At 53.8% G+C, this 21,006-nt stretch overlaps 1 protein-coding gene across 1 annotated transcript in view; it reads right to left on the bottom strand.

Moving 5' to 3' along the window:
• Positions 1-21,006, bottom strand: part of CELF4 (CUGBP Elav-like family member 4) — a 208,173-nt gene that overhangs the window by 47,805 nt on the left and 139,362 nt on the right. The window contains exon 3 of the mRNA XM_054694081.1: positions 19,287-19,365. Within this exon, the coding sequence (XP_054550056.1) occupies positions 19,287-19,365 (79 nt within the window). The remainder of the gene's footprint in view (positions 1-19,286; positions 19,366-21,006) is intronic.

Genomic DNA, 21,006 nt, shown 5'->3' with positions numbered 1-21,006 from the left:
TTGATTTACATCATTTACATGATTTACGTGTTCCTGGAGGTGAGGTGGATGAAGAGAGAGGAAAGGAATGGCTGGGGGCCAGGGTCATGTCCTGGGGGGGAAGCTTGCGGGAGCAAGGGCTCTGGGGGCCAAGTGTGGGGACCAAGGGTGAGATGGAAGACCCGAGACAGAAAGGGTCTCTTGGTGACCACTTGGGACTCTCCCACTCAGAGCATGAGCTCGTGGGGACAGGAGGAGAAAGGGAGGGGTGAAAGGAAAAGGATCCAGGGCAGAGAAACTAGAAGGAAGGGGAGAGGTGGGAGAGAGGAAGGGGAGAAGCAAGGAGGGCTCTGAGGGAAGAAGGAAGGGCCCAGGGGCTTGGCCGGCTCCCGCTGTGAGCCTTGCCGCCTCCCTCCCCCTGCCTGGCTCCTGTGTGTCACTTAATGTTTGCAGTTAAGTATTTACAGATATGTTGCCATGGCAACCGAGGCTTCAAAGTTACTCTCACAATTCTGTTTTCTCAAATGTGTTTCTCTGGTTGATTGCACAGAGTTTTCTGGAAGCTGGCCAGGCCTGTGCTTCTTGCTTTTGACCCTCCCCCTCTAGACTCCAGGTGTCTGTGAGGTCCCCACTCCTTCTATCCTTCTTTACACACCCCCCTGTGACCCATCCTAAAATATGAGGCAGGGGTAGCAGTGGCATGTGGGAGAGAGGTGCCAGCAGAGGGAACAGGTGGGCAAATACATGAGCTTGGCTGTTTGAGGATCAGCCAGGGGAGCCAGGGCTAAGTAAGATGCCAGAAGTAATGCTGGGTAGTCAAGTTCTGATGCAGCCACCAGCCACCTTGTAGAGAGTGGACAGTGGGGGCAGTCCTCTGGAGAGAGAGGAGGCTCAGAGCAGGTGGACATGAAGATACAAGGCCCTGACTGGAAAAGGGGCCACTTCAAAAGCCCCCCAAACTTTGGTACCCTCACACACTCTTACCCCTGCCCCCCACCAAGAAGGCACAGCTCTCCCATTCAGAGCATGGGCTCATGGGCACCTGCAGGAGGCCCAGCTCTAGACATCCACGCCTTGCCTGTTGCACTGTATCCCATGGTGCCCAAAACTGTCCCCAGAAGCAGCACTCACCCCGGCAAGGAAGCTCAAAAGTGAGGGCTCCAGGGGAGCCCCAAGGACAAGACTTCTCCCTCTGCTAAAAGCTGCCTCAGGCAAGGAAGGGAGTGGACCAGATGATTTCTCTCAGCTTATCCTTGAGGTGTACCACCCTGCAGTGGGGGCTCTCCTTCCCTGACACCCTCTTCCCATTCCACAAACCCCTGGAGCCCATCTGGGGAGAAGCTTGCACCCTAAGTGCCAGCTGAGCCATTGCTCTCTGCTGGAAATGAGAAGGCACTGACTCTGCTAATGGTTCATTGAGTGACTGTATCTCTATTATAAATGTTTTAAGTCACTGGCACTTAATTGATGTTATAAATATGATATTTATGACTGTGTGAGATGCCATGCGTTCTCTTGTTGCTACATATCATGGAATGTGTATCTCCCTAGTGTGATGTTACCTTCTGCCTTCTTTTTGCTAGCTGCCCTGGCCACCACTGTCCTGACCTCCTGCTTGCTCTGGGCCTGGGCAGGCAGAGGAGTAGGAGGGTTGTTGCTGTGGGAAGGTCAACCTGCCCTAGTTCCTCCCCTGAGACCTGGGAGGACCTGCAGGAAGGTGGTAGGCTACTCTCTGACCCTTAGGAACATATGACCTTGTTAAGGGAGCTAATACTCACTCACACACACACACACACACACACACACACACACACCCCACAGAGATTGTACAGAACTGGTAGAGGCAGGGAGAGTTGATACAAGCAGTGAAAGGGGAGAAGGGAGGCTTTGAATTGGGCTTTGTGGCTGGATGAGAGTTGGAGAAGGAATTAAGAGAGAAGGAGCCGAGAGCCAAGAATCTAGGGGTCATATATATATAAATTCCAATCCAATTGTTGCCATTTAAGTATTGTGTGAGTGTGTGGCAGTAATTTAGTCCTTTTGAACCTCAAGTGCTTTGTTTGTAAAATGGACTTATGTCTGATCAGTACAATTTGAACTATTACCTCCCCTATTTTGAACACCATATTTCTGTTAAGATGACCACACCACAAGGTGAATGGTATTAGATTTCTTCATGCTGGCTGCCTGGTCCTCAGAATGGAGGAGCTGGACAGCTGGGACCAGATTGAGGGGGACTTTTGAAAATCAGTGGGAATAGGAAATAGGGAAACATCCTAGGTTCTTGAACTTGGGTTTATAGTGTCAGGTTGGTTTGAAAAATGCCAATCTGGTGGAAATATATAGGTGTACTTGTGGGAGGGGTTCCAGACAGACAAACCCGGCTAGGATAGTTGCTGTCCTACGATGGTGTCCGCACCCCAAGCTCTCATCACTTCAGACTGTTCTTTTTCCCGCTTTGTATGCTCCTCAGGACCATCTTAGGCAGCAGCAAAGATTCCAAGAACTGGACTTGAAGCCAGGTCATAGATGTTACCCCATGATCCATCCCTGCCAGTTCCCTCTTCTGAGCCCTAAGAACTCTCTTTACTCTTTCCTCAAGCCCTAAGCTTTTCCATGGGAGGCCCCAAGCTTCGGTCAAAAAATGGTGATAGCCTGAATGACTTCTCAGGTGGAGGGATTGTAGTTTGCCTGGCTGAAGGCAGGCTGCAGTCAAAACGACAAAGTGAAAACCCAGGACATTAAAAGAGTTAGACAGTACCTGCATCATTTTGGCTTGACCTTGGGATATATGTTGCCTTTCATAGTGAACAAGTTGGATACTATGGAAATTTTGGTCCTTTAAAGAAAGTTCCATGAATGCTCTGGAAGAATCCTCTGATGCCCGCAGACCACGCCTCCTGGTGGAGATGGATGGCTGACCAGCCTAGGACCCTGATCACATAAGAGCCCCCTCAGCAGCCCCTGCTTCTACCCTCCCTAGCTGCTGGCAGTGGCTAAGTCCCCATGGGATGAGTCCCCAATTTACCCCCTCCGCGTAAGGGAAGCTGAAGGTCTCACGCTAGCTCCATCCTTTGTCACTGTGGCAGGCATTCACATCAGCAGCCAAGGACAAGGTGGTGGCCTCTGGGTGTCCCCCTTTGCTAGGGAGAGAAGCTACTTGAAGTGATAGGGGGCTTGAGAGGAAAGGACGGGACCAGAGCTAGTATAGGAATCTGCATGTGCACACGGCAGGGCTGCACGTATGCACTGTTACTCAACAGATTACTAATGATCTGGTTTCTTAAAACTAAAACTCTTTCTTTAAACTGAGATCCCTGCCCCGGTGATACCCAAAGGAACACTGGACATTGACGCCATCAGATGTATATGAGGGTCAAGATAACCGGGAGACTGATAACAAGTTCTGGGGGCTGAATGTGACGAATGCCAGAAATATCAGTGGTGACGGGCTGCTCTGATGGGCTGTTTGCTGTCTTTGTGTAACTCATCTCATCTCACCGAGATGAGATGGCAGAACAGTCTCTTCAGGGTGCTATGCCCCCTGTTCTCTCAGATCAATGTCCAGTGAGCTAAAAAATAAAAAATGCTTATATATTCAATTTCCTATCTCTGCTTATTGGCTCTTTGGTAGCTTTATAGGCAGCAGAACCCAGGTCTATTCCCAGTAACAAGAGGGCAAACAGCCCCGGGATTAAATTCGAGGGAGGGCACAAGCCAGTGACCACACGGCAGGTGCTGAACAGCGCAGGACTCCCCACCCAGGCTCCTTGGAGGGACAGGACTAGTGAGGACAGAAGTGTGGGGACATTCCAGGTGGCAGGCACAGCAGTGTGTGTGGGGGTGAGGGGCAGGTGTGCAGAGGGCAGACTGGTGAGTGGTGTCTGCAGTTTAGACCCTTCCCCAGACCTGCTGCATGAGTCTTAGGAGAACAGGGGTGGGGACACTGGCTGACTGCAAACTCCCCTGCCTGCTCCACCAGCTTTGCTCCATGTCATTCTCCTTCCAGATGATCCCTGTTGCGGAGTGATCAGAGCAACAAGGAGCACAGGCTGCTGGAGGGACAGGGTGCAGCAACCAGGACAGGGCCAAGTGGGCAGGAACTGGAGGTGTGGGAGGACAGAGTGGGGAGCGGGCTCCATCCTGCAGGAACTGGAGGGTGCTGAGCAGGCCAGGAAGGAACTGAAGAGTGTATGACAATGTATATGACAATGGCCACCTGGAAGGAGAAAGCACAGCTGGGGCTACTGCCTGAAGGCTCTCAGCACTTTTAGCTTATTTGAGCACCCTAGGGTGAGAGCCTGCTCAGGCTGGAGGCTGGGGGGAGAGCCTGAGGGTCCCTGCCCTCAAGGCTAGGGGAAGGGTGGGGTCCTGCTCTGGTCCCAGCCTGTCTTCCCCTCCCACCAGCCCTGGGGTCCCAACAAGAGAGCCTTTCTCTGTAATAGGGAGACATTAACAATTGAAATCCTGGCAGAGGGCTCTTTCCTCCTCTCTCTGTTCCTCGCCACTGCCCCCCCAAAGGAAAACAGTCGTTGAAATTGAAAAATGGTGCTCAGTGAAGGGTTTAAAGACATTTTGAATTTAAAATATATTTTAAAGGTCATTTTTAGCAGTAATGATGTTATAACGGTGGGACTCTTAGCAAAAGGCAGAGTCCCTCAGTAATATTAGACCACATGGGAAACAGCGAGAACCTCAGTCTCCTGGAGCCCTTGGAGTGGGTGGGCATGGGGAGGCTAGAGAGGAGCAAAACATACTCTCAGAGCCAGTGTTAGGGCCACTGCTGAGTCCCCAGGCACTATACTGTCAAATTTGACCCTGGCATGCAAGGGTTCTCCAAGACCTCTTTTGGAGCACTGCATCTGGGTTTTTGGGGTTCACAGGACCTCCATGGTGGGCAGAAACTAAAGGATCTGGCCTCTTGTCCTGCCTGGAGGGAGGGATGTGTTACCTTCCACCTCCTACCCACCTGGACAGGCACATCTTTCCTTGTGCTTCCAGAACTCACTCTAGGCTCTCCTGCCACAACCCCTCCTGGGCCATCTCCAGTGGAGGGGGGCTGCAGCCCCATGTTGAGGTGAGCACCCTACTGGGCATGTGCCCATTGCTTCCTGAGCTGCAGGATGAGCAGGCAAGGAGCCTGTAGCTCTGTACTTCTTGACAGTGATTGTGCTCTACATTTTTAAAAACAGATTCAGGACATGATCACACTGGCTACTACTTATTTTAACCTCAATGTTTTCTATCCTCTCTCCCCAATTCACAAACCCACCCACCTCTTGGCCCACTTTTCTCCCTCTCAGCAAGTATACCCATACTTTGCAGGAAGCTTCGCCCACACAGGCACAAAACTTGTTGAAGCAACACACACATATGAATACCAACTGCTAATAAAACTCAGGATATTCTAGAATGTCTGACTGTAGATTAGATGCTGGTCAGCCCCTGGCAGGCTGTGGACAGTGGGTAAGCGTGTATCTGGGAGGATAAGAAGAGCAGAAAAGGGCCTTGTTAAAGGTCTGGGAGCTAACCTGGTGGGCTTCCTGTAGGAGATGTGTGGAACATGAGTGAATGGACAAATCAACAATAGAATGAGAAAGCCAGAACAGCAAATACAGAAATAAGCTGTGGCTTCTGCTTCTCTCAAGTTTCGGGTACTGTCACCCCAACTGGGGAAAGGCAGGTTTGTTTCCCATGCTTTTCCTGGGGGTCCCAAAAGTAGCAGAGCCCTGGTGTTGAGGGGTGAGGGGTACAGGAGCTAAGTGTGGGGACAGTGTTCTTTGCCGCACCATGCCTTCAGCCCCTTGTCCATGTGGGCTTCCTTTGGGGGAGGCTGGAGAAGCAGCACCCAACCTGGTAGTGGTCCCCTCTTACGCCTGGCCCAGAGACAGACCCACAGTAGTGGGTGGGCGCACATATGTGTCCGTATCACCTAGGAAAGAGCCGTCTGGCTGGGCACTGGTTAAATGGCAGCAGGGAACAGGAGGGGGTTGGGAGGGGTCCCCGGGTGGAATGTGTCTGTGGGGTTGTGGTCCAGGACCAGTGCCCCGTTGGCATTTTAGGATAGAAGGAGGCAGGAGGAGGAGAAGAGGAGAATATAAAAATATCTGGGAGAAGCGCAGCGCCCGGCTACAGTGTTATTAAACTAAAGCATCTTATAAAACTCAAGCCATTAATAACAGGCTGCCGCCACGTTGGGGTAATTTATTCAAATTGCGGGTCCGGGATGGAGGAGCAGATGTTTCAGAGCTGTTGGTGTCACGGAATGAGTTCCTGGGGAGGAGGGTGCTGAGCTGCATTCTTGGGGGGTGGGGAGGGTCTGAGCTCTCCCCTTCTTGCAGTTTAGCACAAGGCCCTGAATTCTAGGAGGAGGTGGAGACCTCACCCCAGGATGCAGGAAGGGAAGCAGAGGGGAGCAAGAGAGGAGAGCTAATTTAGATAAAACAGTGCCAGGATAGAAAACCAGGGCTTGAGGACAGACAGGCAGATGCCTTTACCTGCAATGTCCACCTGGCCAGGTGAGAGACCACCTCAGTGCTCTGTGGTTTTCCACACCCACACTGGACCCTGGGAATCTGAGAGGCCTGGTTCTTCTCCATATGTACCCACCACCCGCCAGTGGTGACTCCAGCAAGTTAACCTCTGGGCCTCAGTTGTCTCATCTACACAATGGAGCAATTGTGGGGTCACAGAATGGGGAGAAAAAGAACCCCCAGGACAAAAGGGAAGGACCTGGCCCATGGTGTGGATGTGAAGGTCAGTTGTGATCCTGTACTCACCTCACGGTCCTCCCGCGGGGTTAACTTAGCACTTTGAGGTTTTTTTCCTGTCTCTTATTTCATTGGTTCTACCCAGTCCCAGCCAGACTCTAAATGCCCCGTGACCAAGAACCATGTTGGTGTGCCCCTGGATGGGGTGTGGCCTACACAGTGGACACTCAGTCCCTGCAGTCTGTGTCACGTCTGCCGGGTAGTGTGCCTGTGATGTCTCTGACGGGTGAAGGGGCAGCAAAGCTGGCACAGCCTCTCTGCGGGCTTCCCATTCCTCAGCACAGTTCCCTGGGTCCTGGCCCAACCTGGGTCCTAGAGTGGGCGTCTGGAGGGGGGCGGTCAGGGTCTTAGTCACAGTTGCAGGACAGAGTCCAAGGAAGTCTGTTGGCCCCTGGGTTCCGGCTAAGGCCCGGGGAAGAGGAACCGGCGCACATGAACAAAGCAAATATCCACCCCATAAAGTCATTTCTGACTCTAATTCACGCTCCTTCTCAGAGCGTCTGATGGGGGGATGGTGGGCAGTGCCCAACTGATGTCGTCACGCCGTTGAGTCTGCATCTCTGCCAGGGTGGAAAACACAGAAGGGGTCCAACAATTCTGGGTGTCCTAACTCAATATTTGAAAAGGAAGAAAAGAGATTTTTTAGGAAGAAAAGATATTTTTTAGGAAGAAAAGAGATTTTTTTTTCCTCCTTTTTCTGTTTTGCAGATCTGGATGCCTGCCTGCTGAGGAGGCTGAAAGTGGAGCTCAGCCCAATCAAGGGGTGCTCCGTAATGCCCGCCGTGGGTGTCTGATACTTGGGCTCGGTGCTCACAGCAGGGAAGAAGAGGCCTGCAGCAGCCCCGAGGGCATGCCCGGTGAGTGGCAGGTGCTCACAAGGCTGACATTCTGGAATGTCCGATGAGAGGCACACGCGTCTCTCCCCACTGGCCCAGCCCTGATGGTACCATTATAGTGATGAGAGGAGAGCGAGGAGGCCCTTCCTCCCACCTCCTCCCTCCTCCCCACCCCCCAGCCGTGACCTGAAATGACGCCACTTGAGTGAGATTCTGTTAGGAATTTGCTGAAGCACGTCCCGCCCTTGTCAGGACAGCGGTGTGCGTTTATCAGATGCCGAGCCCCCGGGACAGGCAGAGGGGCCACCCTTGCCACGTTTGCGGTTTGATCTAAGCTTGCCCTGGACTGAGGCTAGATGGGTGGTGGGGGAGACCGACAGTCTCTTGGGGTGAGACTGTGGCAGGTGGGGGGGGTTGCCAAGACCACCCCTCCAAGAGAGGTGAGGAAAGGCCGTGATGATGTGAAAGGCCTTGGTGCCCCCACCCCTTCCTGCCTCTCCCCCAAAGTGCTCCCTGCCTACCTGGTCGGGAGGTCAGAGGCAGCTGCCTGCCCCGTGCAGATCGGACGTGCTCACAGCTCAAGGTTCATTTCAAATGAAGGCGAACACACAGCCCCAGACTCACAGGGCAATCAGCGCGCTCTGTGATGAATGGAGTTTGTGTCACTCAGTGAAAATGAATATTTCTTTGCGATAATGGCCAGATGGTAGCAACTCTCCGATCCAAATTAAAACATGCATGATAAATGCCAGGAAAACAGAGGAAGACAAAACCCCAACCTGGAGTGAATTCTCTCTATAAATCTTCCCCCGTCCCCCTCCCCCACCACCACAGCGGCCCTGCTAATAGCCATTAAATTATTAAGATGAGCTGCAAGGAGAATGCCAATGTCAGTGGCACCTGCCCCGCTGCTCACCTCTGCCCCCTGCCTGGGGGCCCGACTTTGGAGGGTTGGGGGGGTGGGGAGATGAGAGAGGAGGCTGCTTTTAGGTTGGCAGAGAACCAGGATAGTGGGGGACATTTCCACTTAGAGACATGAGGTGAAGGGGACTAGCCTTGGGGCACAGCACGGAAGGTGCCATCCCTGCCCCTCCAGAGGGCACAGTCTCTCTGGAGAGATGAGAAACTAACACTCAGGGCCTGACAATGGCACAAGGGCAGAAAGGGGTGTTGAGCCTGGAATATGGGTGGGGAACAGCAGGAGAAGGTGTTGCAATGAGGTGGGCGGCTGGAAGGGCCAGAGGGGATTGGAAGGTGGTGGCATAAGAATGGACAGGTAACTGGAGATCTGGGGGCAGCAGGACCTGGGCAAGGCAGGCACAGCTTTGGGGTTTATATGTCATGGTGACAACAGATTTTTTGAACTTATGGTTCAATTCCCATGCCCCCTGCCCCTCCTGCTCGCAGTGGGAGACTGTATCCGTCTCTCCTTGGTCTCCCTGACCCCTTGACATCCTGTCTGATTTCCCTGCAGATGGCCAGTCTCCCCGGGGCCAGCTTCCATCCATCACCAACCTCTTCCATAGTCTCCGAGACTCCCCTTACAGAAAACCCTCCACTCTTTAGGTGGACATTCCTCGGAATCTTCTGCTCAGACCAACATGTTTCCTCATTTTCCTGGGCAAGTCCAGCCTCAGAACCCCGAGTCTCCCTACGTATATCCCCATTCCCAAAGGGCATCGGTGAAGAGAGTGAGAAGCTGGAGAGTCCACCCTGAAGGCTGTGGTCCAACCTCATCCTTTCTACATTTGGGCTTAATATTGGGGGTGCTCCTGGGCCAGGGCCCCAGCACATACCCATGAAACAGCAGCAAGGAGCATGGGGGGCTGGCCTGGAGGGCTGAGGGGTGAAGGCTGATTCCTGGTTGTGTGATCTTGGGAAAGTCACCTTCCCTTCCCACCCCGTATATCCCCCTCCATAAAATGGGTGTGCTTCTCGGTCACCCTTGTGGGACTGGCACAGGGCTCCAGGCGCTCTTTTGGAGGCTCTGGGTGACAGAGGGAGGCTCCAGCCACTCTCAGCGTGTCCCTCTTCCTTCTGAGACCCTAACTTGGTGTTAGCAGCAGCTGCTCAGGCTTTACGTGGTTCGCATGTGCATTGTCTGGGCTGGGAGGGGAAGGAGCAGGCCTCACTAACACCAGCCAGGATGTAACTTTTCAGAAAGACCAGGTAGGAGCGTGAGAGAAATGAGACTCTGGGATGGGCCTGGTAAACTTGGGCTGAAGGGCAAGAAGAGACAGTATTCCCCACCCTACGCCCCAGATTCAGACACTGAGTGTGCATGAGCTTCAGCGTGCATGCCCCGGAATTTCAGGAGTAACAAGATACCCAGTGCATCACATCTGCATCTTCCTCTTATAAAAGCAGACCCTCCTCTCCTGCCACACCAATTTTACATTATTTAAAAATTAATGTCTCATCTTGGCCTTGCTTTTCTCTGTCTTCATGTCTTTATCGGGGCAGATGCAACCCAGTTATTACCCTTAGTAAACCTGTTCTCTTAATAATCACCTCCAGGAAGTCTGCCAGGTCCTGCCTTGGAATTCACAAGCTCAGGACGCCTCAGGCAGTACTTTTTTATTTGCACTTTGTTGTCCACCCTTTCTGAGATCCTCGCCCCTGTCACCTCCTCTCTTTTCCCAAGGGCTGGATTCTCAGAATAAAATGACAACTGCAGCTGCTGTCATCAGAAAGATTCTGCAGCTTTCCAACTGTGCTCCCCCTACAGCAGCTCCAGGGGGGTGTCCCCAACCCCTTGGCAATAGGAGGAGGTGAGGCAGGACCTGTGGGAAAGGCAGGGATTTGGCGTTAGAGCACATGGGTGTCTGTCTAACTCTGTCCCTGCTGACGCCCCTGCCCTGGCTCCCCCCTCATCTGGCTGAGCATCCCTAGGTACTATTTCCAAAGTACTACTTTCATCACGTCACTCTGCTCCACTTTGCCCAAGTGCACCGATTTAAAGCACCTTCTGGAAATCAGTGCTCCTCTGTTTGGCTTTGCTCCTCTCCCAAGTAGACTGCTCACTCTGGACTCCGGGGGTCCCCCAAACTTGTCCTGACTCAGATTGTTTTCTCACCTGGGAAGTGCTGCTCTTCCTTGCTCAAATCCTTTCTCCTCTGAAGGCCAAGCAGGTGTTACCCATTCTGATGTCTTGGTCGGTCCATGCCTTCTCTCCTTGCTCCCCTCCCTCCTGCACAATCTCACTGCCCCTGTTTTGTCATCGGGCAGTTCCAAATGGGCTCAGCCAGGGGCCAGGAGCACACTGGATACCTCTTGCCCACACCAGGACTCATTCCGTATCACGTCGAGGGCCACCTGGCCTGGGGAAGACTGCTGGAACGTTCTCTCATCTTGCCCATCTCCTGAGAAAGTGGGTGTCTTCCTCCTTGGCGCTCACACAGCTCGGGATAGGATGCCTCAGGAGGGGCGATGGGGAGGGAGACAAGAGGGCCTTGGTCCCCCTCTTTGTCATTCCTGTTCCTGTCACCAGCCCCTGCAGCCTGGGCACACATGAGGCAGCTTTTAAATATCATCTAGGAGCCCATTTGCAATGATTAATATCCCATTTCCCCTGAAACAATCCTTTGCTAAATTAGCGGGGGCCAGAGGGAATTTGGCGAGGAGCCTCGAGTCTCAACTTAACTAGCCGGATGGATTTAAAAAAAAAAACAAAAACCTCAAAAACAAAATGCAGATCAATCAACACCCCTCCCCCCGCTGAAAACCTGAAGTCCATTTAAACTCAGCAGGTTTGCAGTTAATTATAATTTCGCACCTATGGCAGGATTACCGGAGTATTTATAATGTGTGTCTGCCCCATTGCAGCCTCCATGGGGCCCTCCCTAGGGACACTTTCCCCACTGCCACCTCCTTCCCCAACCACAAAAACCTGTTTTCACACAGCTGCTGTTTGGGTTTAGTTATGTAAACCAGCAGAAGCTTCTTGGATTTAAAAAAAATTTCTTTTTAAAAGGGGCTGGGGAAAGGAGGGAGTCTGTGATTCTTCTAAGTCAGAAGGCACAGGGATTGTGGAGAATAAAACCTCAGGGGGGGCTATCCGCACCAGCATCTAGAGAGCCTAACAGTTGGAAATGCTCAAACAAAACCAGGATGGAATGTGGTCAGCCCTGTGGTGGAACTTCCTGTCCATCAGAGAAGCCAAGCTCTGGGTGGCTGGATGACACAGCTCTTGCCAAGGCCGATGGTCCACACAGGGCCAGGCAGGCCTCACCGGCTCCTGCCCCAGCTGCCGCCTGAGCACCACGCCTGTCTGGCCCTGCCATCTTATGTCTCGAATGTCTTTTGTTAAACGTCAATCCAAAATAAATCAGGGATTCGAGTACACAAAAGATCTGCTGGAACATTGGCTTTGGGGCCGGTGTTCAAGGGAAAACATTACAATCTACAGCTTGAGAAATTCCAGAGGGAATAGGACAGGATAGGCTGACAAAACAGGGTTTCCGAGCTCTGAAAGGAGGCGTGGGTTACTTTTCTTCTTGATGGATTTTAAAAACGGGAGGGGCAGGCAAGGTGAGAGAGTCTCACGGGGAAGGATAGACATAAGGGCTGGTGGGGCTTCTCCAGGCCTTGGGGGGCCATGCTCTGGTTAACAGGGCAGTTAACTGTCCCCTAACCAAAGGTCCCCTCATTCACTGTGATCTCCTTGCCCAAGGCCCCGAGAGCAGACACAGCATTGGGGAAGGAAAGTGGCGGCATTACAGTCTCCATGAGCAGAGTGTACTGGGGTCTGGAGGGAAGCAGGATAAGCAAGTGCAGCAGCCCCATCAACATATGCACATTTGAACATACATATACATGTGCCTGCAGTGCAGTGCACACACTATCCAGCTTCCAGAGAATTCTGTGGGGACTTGGGGGCGGGGGCAGGTGAATGTGGGGAATTTTCTGCTCTGAGGTGAAGAATCCTTACCCTTTAGGCCACTTCTTTGGGGCCTCAGCCACTGGACCACTCACCCTGGGGGGGTACCCTGCCTTGTGGGTTGGGGTGCAGTTTCACCACCGTCTGGACTGGTATTGGGGTCTCTTAGACAGGGTACAAACCAGGATCCCCAAAGAGAGGTTAGGGTGTGCTGGACCCAGGGAGAGGCTCTCTGATGCCCCAAAGGGAGAGACTCAGAGGAGATGAAGGGGCTTATGCTGGGGACTTCTAGACTTGAGGCTTGACCTCTGAACAGATGAGGCTGTTCTTTGGCCCCACATCTCTGCCCACCCACAGAGGAAACTCCCCTGTTCACACCTGCCCTTTAAGCTTTCTGCCACACGTGACTCCTGTCCCATACTGCATCTCAGGTCAGGGGCTGTCTTGTGTCATTTGCATTTTTAAAACCTTGCTTCCTACGATCTCAGTATAATTTCAGCTTATCTTTAATATCTTGTGGTCCTGATCCTCTAGCTTCCATTGCTGTGACCCCCACCCCCATGTCCTGCCTGGGTCCAGGGCTTCCTCAGCAGAACCCTTAGGGGTTTCTGGTCACCCACAAGTTTTTGTCAAATGAGTCACTTGTTGCCTACAGAGAGTAGAAAGCGGCCACTTCCGCATATTGAATCTTCGTAAAGTGGGACCAGCCTGTACATCCATTTCATCTCAACACTCACTAATTTGCCAACCCAGAGTAGAGAACTAAAGAGTTAGAAAGGCCCAAAAGTGAGAAACTCAGGGGTGGCACGGGTCTCCTGGGGTCTAGGACCTCTGCCGCAGAGGGGAGCTGGCCCTCCTGGGCCCACACCCCTCAGCTGCTTGCTTTCCAACAGCCCTCCGGAGGCCTCCCTGATAGCGCGTTGTCTGTGTCTGTTTAGAAATAAAATAATGCTCGGAGGAGAAATGCGGAACTTAATAGGATTTAAAAAGCTGCAGGAACGGATGGGGCTACAGATGGTGGAGGGGCCGGGAGGACAAAATCAGCCACGGTTTTATGGCGGGGAACGTGGCCTCTGGGAGGGCTGGGAGCCTCGTTCACATGCATTGTGTCCAACCTCATTAGCCAGCCCAGCGGGAGTCCGCTGCCACACCAGTGCAGGCCACGGAGAGGGGGGCGGACGCCGGGAAGATGCCATTAAATGAACTCTGGGAGCGGCTGCAGGAACGCTTGGCTCAACCACTGGGCCAGCACCTGCTTTGGGACCCAGTGGAAATAAAATGATTCTGGCTGTGGCACCTGCCCCCAGCCTTCCTTGCCTGCCCATGTCCCGTCAGACACAGGCTGAGACAAGAGAGAGAGAGCATGAAGCCAGGGGTGGGGCAAATGTGGGCTCCTAGGTCTGGAAATGGAGGAAAGAAAGGAGTGGAACCTGCTGTGGGGATGTAGGGTAAAGAAAATGTCAGGCTTTTCTGCCCTCCCGCCATCAGGATAGATGATGGATCCTTGTCCTGAATGCATGCCTGATGGCGGGCACCTGGCATAGGGTGTGGGCATAGGTAGATGGGATTCACCTGCGCTAAGACTGTGCTTTTTAAGGGCGGCGTCACGGGGACGGCAGCAGCAGCAGAAGAAGCCGAAGCCGAAGCCGAAGCCGAAAGAGAAGTCGAGAAGCAGCAGAACGAACGCTAGAGAGCCCAGATAGAGTGAAGACTTGCTGGGGGCTGGGAGGCCTGCCAGCCTCCCAGCCCCCCAGCCAGGACCCTTGCCTGCCATATGCCTGGTGAACCCCAATAAAAAACCTGCAAAACTACCGAGGACTCTGACTCCTCCTTTACCTGGTCTGCATGGGATCAGAAAACCTGCACTGTGGCCTGTCCTGTCCTCTACAGGGGAACTTCAGCCCCAGTCAATTAATTCTGCAGGACTTGGGGAGGCTGGGTGGAAGGGCACAAAAGAAGTTCCTTCGCCTTCTAGAAGCTTCCATGGCATCCACAGGTAGTAGCTTACTTCAACTACCCCTCTGGAGCCCTCTCTGTGGCTGGAGCTCAGAGCTACTCCCTTCCATCTCTCTCCCCAGCCACCCCCAGACCATGCCGCCAGTGGGGGGCCAACGAGGGAGCTCTGTCTCCTGCCTACATCCACCTGGCATCCTTCCATAGATCACGGAGCCTCCCTACAGGTTCTTCTCTCAGTCAAAGCTGTCCTCCTTGCCTCTCTTCCACCTCAACGAGATGCATCTGGAAGGGCTGGGGAGGTAATGTGGAAGCTCTGGCGTGATCTCCCCAACTCGGGCCTCCAGTGTCCCAAAGACGAGTCAGCTGGCGCCTTCTGTGCAGTGGGGCCTAGAGTGCCTGTGTGGGGCCTGGCTCCTGAGCTGGTGGGGGGTGAGCCACGGTGGCAACCCTGGGGACTGCTTTCTTTCTTGCTCCTGTTCCCTTTGAAGGGGAGGGACTTCCCAGTGCTGCACCTGTTCCTTTTCTGAGGCAATCCTGAACCCACTCTTTCCCTTGAATCTCCCCCAAGCCATCTGGTTTTCTAACTTCTCCAACTCACCAGCCAGCCATCTTTCTGTTTATCTGTCATTTCTTGTTGGTGAAATAAAGCCTGGCGGCCCATTCTGTGCCCCCAGCCCCACTGCGTCCCCGTGCATATTTCTCTTCCACCTCACTAGAGTGCATGTGAAATTGGGAGTGTGTTCTGTGGATGCCTTTGGTGGTGTGGGTGTGTGGCGTGCTGGTGGCTGCAACATGTGGGACAGCACTGGGGCTTCTCCAAACACAGCACAGATGAGGCCCTAGTGAGTCCTTCCTTCTACCCAGTGGACGGTCACTGGGAGGAGATGCCTGTGGTTTCTGATGGTGGGAGGTGGGGGGGTGGGGGTGGGAGGGGTGCTCCCTACCGGTTAGGGGAGAGAGCACAGATCTGCTGGTGTGTCTGACAGTGATGGAGAGGTGGTGGCTGGGGTGTGGGGATCAGGCCAGTGTCTGTTATACCTGGTCAACGTCTCAGACACCGCTGTCCTCCTCAGGGACCCCTGTTTGGCTGCTTATCTACTTGGGCTCTTTTGAGGTGGGCACACACCCCAGGCCCAGTGTCCTCCAGTTCAGCCCAGGGGTTCCCTGAGGAGATTTGCTGAGGCCAGAGCTTTCATAGCCTAACTCCATGAAAAAAACCCCCAGAGCAGTTTGTGTGTGTTGGGAGGCTTATCCTGTCTTGCAACCTCAGTGCTCACTTAAGGCTGAAATCTGGGAGGACGGGAAGGGGGTCAGGACTACAGGACAGCCCTCTGTAGCTCCATCCAGATGCTGGGATGAAACCAAGAGGCCGAAAGGCCCTGCAGCTGTGGAGACCCAATCAGATGTTGAACACGAACCAGCTCCAGCTGGAAGCAAAGGATACCGTAGTGGGTGCGCTGGGCAGCGTCCTTGCCTCTGAGATGGTCAGGCAGATACAAGCATGGAGTGCCCTCTGCCTGGTTCCTCTCCATCTCCAGTCTCTCTCACTCCCTTGGTTTCATGAACTGGCTTGCTAATTTTGGGGGTGAATCTGAGTTTGAATACAACTTTGTCCAGTAAGCTCTGTAGGGTTAACTGGATCCTCCTTGCTGGGAGATCGCTCCCAGGGAAGCTCTTTCTCTTTGGTTTTCTTTCCCTGCCCAGCTGGAGCCCTGCCTCTTAGGCCATCTCCTCTTTTCCTGTGCAGGGACATTGCCCTGTAACATCCTCTCTCTGCCTGGTCCCCCCATCAGGATCAGTGACTCTTGTTTTCAAAGGAGACTGGCTCAATCATTTATGTTCAAGGTTCCATTTTTACTTTGCGCCCTCACTGCCTCCTACCAAGTTTTCACCTCTTGGTCCAATTCCTACCTCCATCAGGAAGCCCTCCTTGCTTGCTCTAGGCCAGAGTGAGGACTCTCTTCTCTGACTTGCTCCCTCCCTGGTCTGCCATATCTCCTGGGTAGCTTTCAAAGCACCTTTTCAAGTCTGGACCTGCCTCCCTCACCTGTGACCCTGTATCTCCCCTTCAGGTATCTTGAGAATGGCCCTAGAGGCAGAAAAATACCTGTGGTAACTTCTCACTACCCCTCGAGATGGTGAGTTTAATCGGGAAGTCCGAGAAAGGCAGATTTCTGGGTTCTGATGACTGACAGGCAAGGGCTTAGATTCTAGCTCTTCTCATCTTCTCACTGGGGCCTTGCGTGTACGATTAAATAGGGTCAAAAATTTTCATCTCCAAATTTGTGTGGATTAAACACATTTGTTTAAAATCCTGGTGGGTGTCCTGTCCACGGATGGTTGCTTAATGAGAAGATGGGGGCTCAGCGAGGGAGCACCTTGGCCAGAACCCACTTTGTATCTGTAACCCAACTCCTGCAGAAGTGAGACTAGAGCCAACACACACCACAGGAAAGAACGGAGCTTGGTGCTCCGGACTGATCCAGACATGAGGGTGACCTGTCCACATGCATCAGCTAAGGTCCACATTAGAGACTGGCACCCCGAAAGTTCAATAGCCACACTTGTGCACACCCCCCCCCCCCCCCCGCCAACACTTCTCCATCCACGCCCCGCCCTGGACGCCATCTCCTCGGAGAGTGAATGATGCGACCAGAATTTACTTCTAGAAGCATGGGATTTAGAGCAAGAAACTGGGACCCTAATGTGGCTGAGGTGCCCACGATGTCCTGTGGTGGACAGGGCCGGGAGAAACCTTCCTCCTGCCCCCTGACTAAAGGCCCCTACACGTACCCCAAATTCTAAGCAGAAAACACCTCTCTTTGTGCTGCTCCCGAGCACCCAGGTGCACCCACAGAGCAGCTGGAGGGCCTTTGGGCTCACACAGCCTGCGTCCCCAGGGCCTTCGTGAAGCTGCGTCACTTGGGAACAAAGTTCCTGGAGTCCGGATGAGGAAAGTGGGGTCAGGGTGGGAGCAGACCCTGTCTCTTCCTCGGGTTGCTCCTGTTTCTGGCTGCCACTCTTCTCCTTCCAGCTCTGTCCCCCAGTCTTCCCAGCTCCCTCCCATCTTGCCCTCTCCCCACTTTCTTCTGGGTCTATTTCCTCTTCCTCCTTCCCACACCCAGCCCAACTCTCCCTACCCTCTCCTACTCCTATTTCTTTCATCTTTTTCAAAGTTCACCTCTCTCCATGCCTCCCCAAGAAGAAGCATTTAATGGATATTAAATTATTTTAAACCGACTTTCTTTTTTTTGAAATAGCTTGGTGATAATGCTGAGTCAGGACCATCTCCGTGTTTAATATTGAATATGCAATTAATAGATAGATGTTTAGGTTTGGCTCTCCCCCCTCCCCCCTTTTCTACTGCAGGGAGAATAAAAGAGCTGATTAATCTGGTTCGGGGCAAGTGTCAGAGACAAGAGATATATGGGAGAAAGGAGATGAGGTTAGCAACTTGGAATCAGAGAGCTATTGCCTCCCAGGCAAGCAAAGGCAGGAAAGAGTTTGCATTTGAGCTCATCACAGCCTTGCTAGGCAGAGGAGCTCCTGACACCCTCTCTGGGATCTGGCTAGAGCTGTCTCTAGTCAGCTGAGCTGTCTGCTCCAAACTGCTCCCCCTCAGAGGCCTCCCCATGGGGCCTTGCTCATGCCAACCCAACTTCTTAAGGTATGGAACCTTCCCTCCTTCAAGACTATCTCTGTTGGGTCCCACCTCCTTTGAAGTCTCTGGCTGCCCCCACCTAGGGCACCTCCTCTTGGGACTGAGGAGCCACTACTGTCCTGGTTACAGGTCTGTACAGAGTTTTCTCCCCACCAGTAACAGGGACTTGTGGCTACATGACTCGTCCTGGGGGTTGCATGATGGGGTTCCCCTGTGGGCCTGCGTCCTGAAGACAGTCCCCAGGAGAGAGGCCCCTGGCTCTGCTATGAGCGCTGGTTTGGAGCTCAATGTGAGGCCTTGGCAGTCAGCACCCCTCTCACCACCAGGGCGAGGATGTGGGCACTGGGCCTTTGAGGAACCTCTGTGGTTAGAGAAACACAAGTGAGCGGTCTGCCAGGAAAGGGGCAGGCACAGCAGTGTGGGCAAGGTGGGCTTTGCAGGCTTGGGCCTTCGACACCTGAGCTATCTTTACCCTAAGCTAATAGACTCCCAGGGAGGGAGAGTGAAGGAGGAGAGGGCCTTGGATCTGGGCCTGAAAGTGGGCATGGCCATAGACTAGAACACGGGACGGTGGGTGCTTGGCAGAGGAAGCCAAGAATCTGGCCAGGTGGAGCCTCTGCATGTAATGGGGTTGGCTCCTTTCTAGTGGAGAGGACAGCATCTCCCCGTGGGGAATGAGGCCTGAGTTCATCCCCTGAGTGGGATGAAATCATGTCCTCCGCCTCTGTCCCTTCCCAATGTCTCCCTTCCCACCCTATCTATGCCCAGGATCTTGTCCTCCCCACGTCCCACGGAAGGCCCTCTTGGATTCCTCATGCCCCGGCTGGAACCTCCCCAAGGCAGAGCTGCGATCTGTTTCCTCCACCACAGCCTGATACCCTCTCAACTGGCCAAGTCCCATCACAACAGGGTTTTCTGAGACACAGAGGTGGGCGCACCCTTTTGGGAGGGGAGAAGGATTCCCAGGATGTGCTACATGTTTCCTCATAGAAAGGAAGAACCCCACCATCCGGCAGACACCTGTCTCCCCTTCCCCCCATTAAGGTCTCATACAGTCACCAGAACACCACAGCCCTGTCCCAGCTCCCCGTCACGAGTTCCCCAGGGGTCAGGAGGAGGGGGCAGGGAGTCGCTGCATCCCTGTATCAGGGAGAGAGAAGGAGAAAGGGTTGGGAGAGGAGGGGCAGAGACAAGTGGGCCCTCACGTGAAGGGGGCTGGCGCAGGCAGCTACTACCTCCTCGGCTCTCGCTGTCCGCTGGCTTCACCTGGATCGGCCGGTTCATCTGCAACAGAGCACAGGGGCTAGTGTTAGAGCAGGTCAGGGGTGGGGGACAGACACACCCACGCCACGAATACTCAGGTGCTCACAGGTCCATAGGTACATAGACCACCCACCCCACATTTGCCCCACATTGCTGCACCCCTTGACTATGAAATCCCCAGAGCCCCTTGTTTCAGGGGAATCTCTCTGGGTAGCAGGCCCTGGGGTGACCCCCTCCCGATGTAGAGCAACTCTTGCTGGCTTGGGCTATGAGAGTCTGAGCACACCTGTGGCCCGTCCTGGCTCCCAGGAGCCAGCCTGCTTGCATTTCTCATTTCCGATAGCTGAGATGAGCCGGCCTCTGGGATAGGACTGACCCTTCCCAGGCCTCCGCTTTGGCACCCAGTTTCATCCCACCCTACGCCATCCCATGAACATGGACTGCGTGGGTCCTGGGGTGCCAGGAGCTCTAGGCCATCGGCCCCTGGTTGGAGCATAGCTGAGGGCTGGACTCCCGACGGCAGCCAGGGAGGTACCCTTGGGTTGTGTGTGGAGTGGGCACAGCCACCCGTCTCCTGGGTGACTGGGGCCCGGAGCCTCCTCGCTCCAGGATCCATCGCAATGCCCGTTCACCCCACTAGGGGTCTCTGAGCTCCAAGCTTCAGGACTGTATCCTCCCAGCTGCGGGAAGCTTGGGGTGGGCGCTCTACCCTGAGGTCCCAAGATATTTCAAGCAATCAAAATGGCAGGAACCACACAATGGAATCATACTTTATGTCTTCGCCGGTACTTTGGCCTGTCACGTGCCTCCCTTCTCCCTTACCACCTTTGCATTTCTCTCACAAACACCAACCCTCAAAGACAGGCAGGGGAGGGACCGACACCCCCATTTTTTAGAGGTAGAAGCTGAGGCAGGGCTTTTCCGAGGCAGGATGAGCCTGGGAACCCTGATCGGCCAGGGCTATTTCTGGGTTCCTATCCTGCATCGGGTGACTTTTTGTTGCCAATTCCCTCCTGCACAGAGGCTGGCTAGCCAGTCACAAGCTTCCTTAGGTTTCCTGGTCTAGGATTCGGAGGGAGTTTTAGCTGCGTCAAAAGAACTGGGTGGGGGAGTGTGGGTGCCCGTGACTCAGCAAGGTGAAGGCGAGACCAGGGGAAGGACAGAGCCACCTCCAGGAAGGACAGCAGCAGGAGGCCGGGACAGAGCACAGAGGAAAGGAGGCACAGGTGGTCAGAGCGGCAAGAGAGGACCCCAGGGGCCAGTCCGATGAGACGGGGTCAGGCATCATTGTTGACCATAAGGTCCCTGTTTGGTACCCCTTATGGAGTTGAGGGGTTACTTATTGAGTTACATATTTCGCACGTAAGCGCTGCCTGCAGAAACCGTCATGCTACAGAAAGCTCCAGTCATGGGCAGAAGGAAGAGGGGCATAATGAAGTTCCCAGCTTGTGGGGTCCTGGCTCCCTCACAAACCACCTTTTGTCCGGTTCTTAACCAATTGATCCAGAAGTCTGAGAGGAAGGTCCCCAGGGAGGAGGAGGGGGCGAGAGAGGAGGAGCAGGGCCCCCCTGGTTTCCCACGGGTGCCTTTTAGTACTTGGCATTCAACTCTTTCCCAGGCTGTCTTTCCCTCCTGGAACACCCATTCCTCTTAGTCTCCCCT

Source organism: Talpa occidentalis, unplaced genomic scaffold (assembly GCF_014898055.3).
Source record: "Talpa occidentalis isolate TD23 unplaced genomic scaffold, MPIMG_talOcc4v2.1 talOcc4.13, whole genome shotgun sequence".
Lineage (NCBI taxonomy): Eukaryota > Metazoa > Chordata > Mammalia > Eulipotyphla > Talpidae > Talpa > Talpa occidentalis.
The sequence above is the reverse complement of the archived record's forward strand: the minus strand, read 5'-3'. Positions and strand labels throughout refer to the sequence as shown.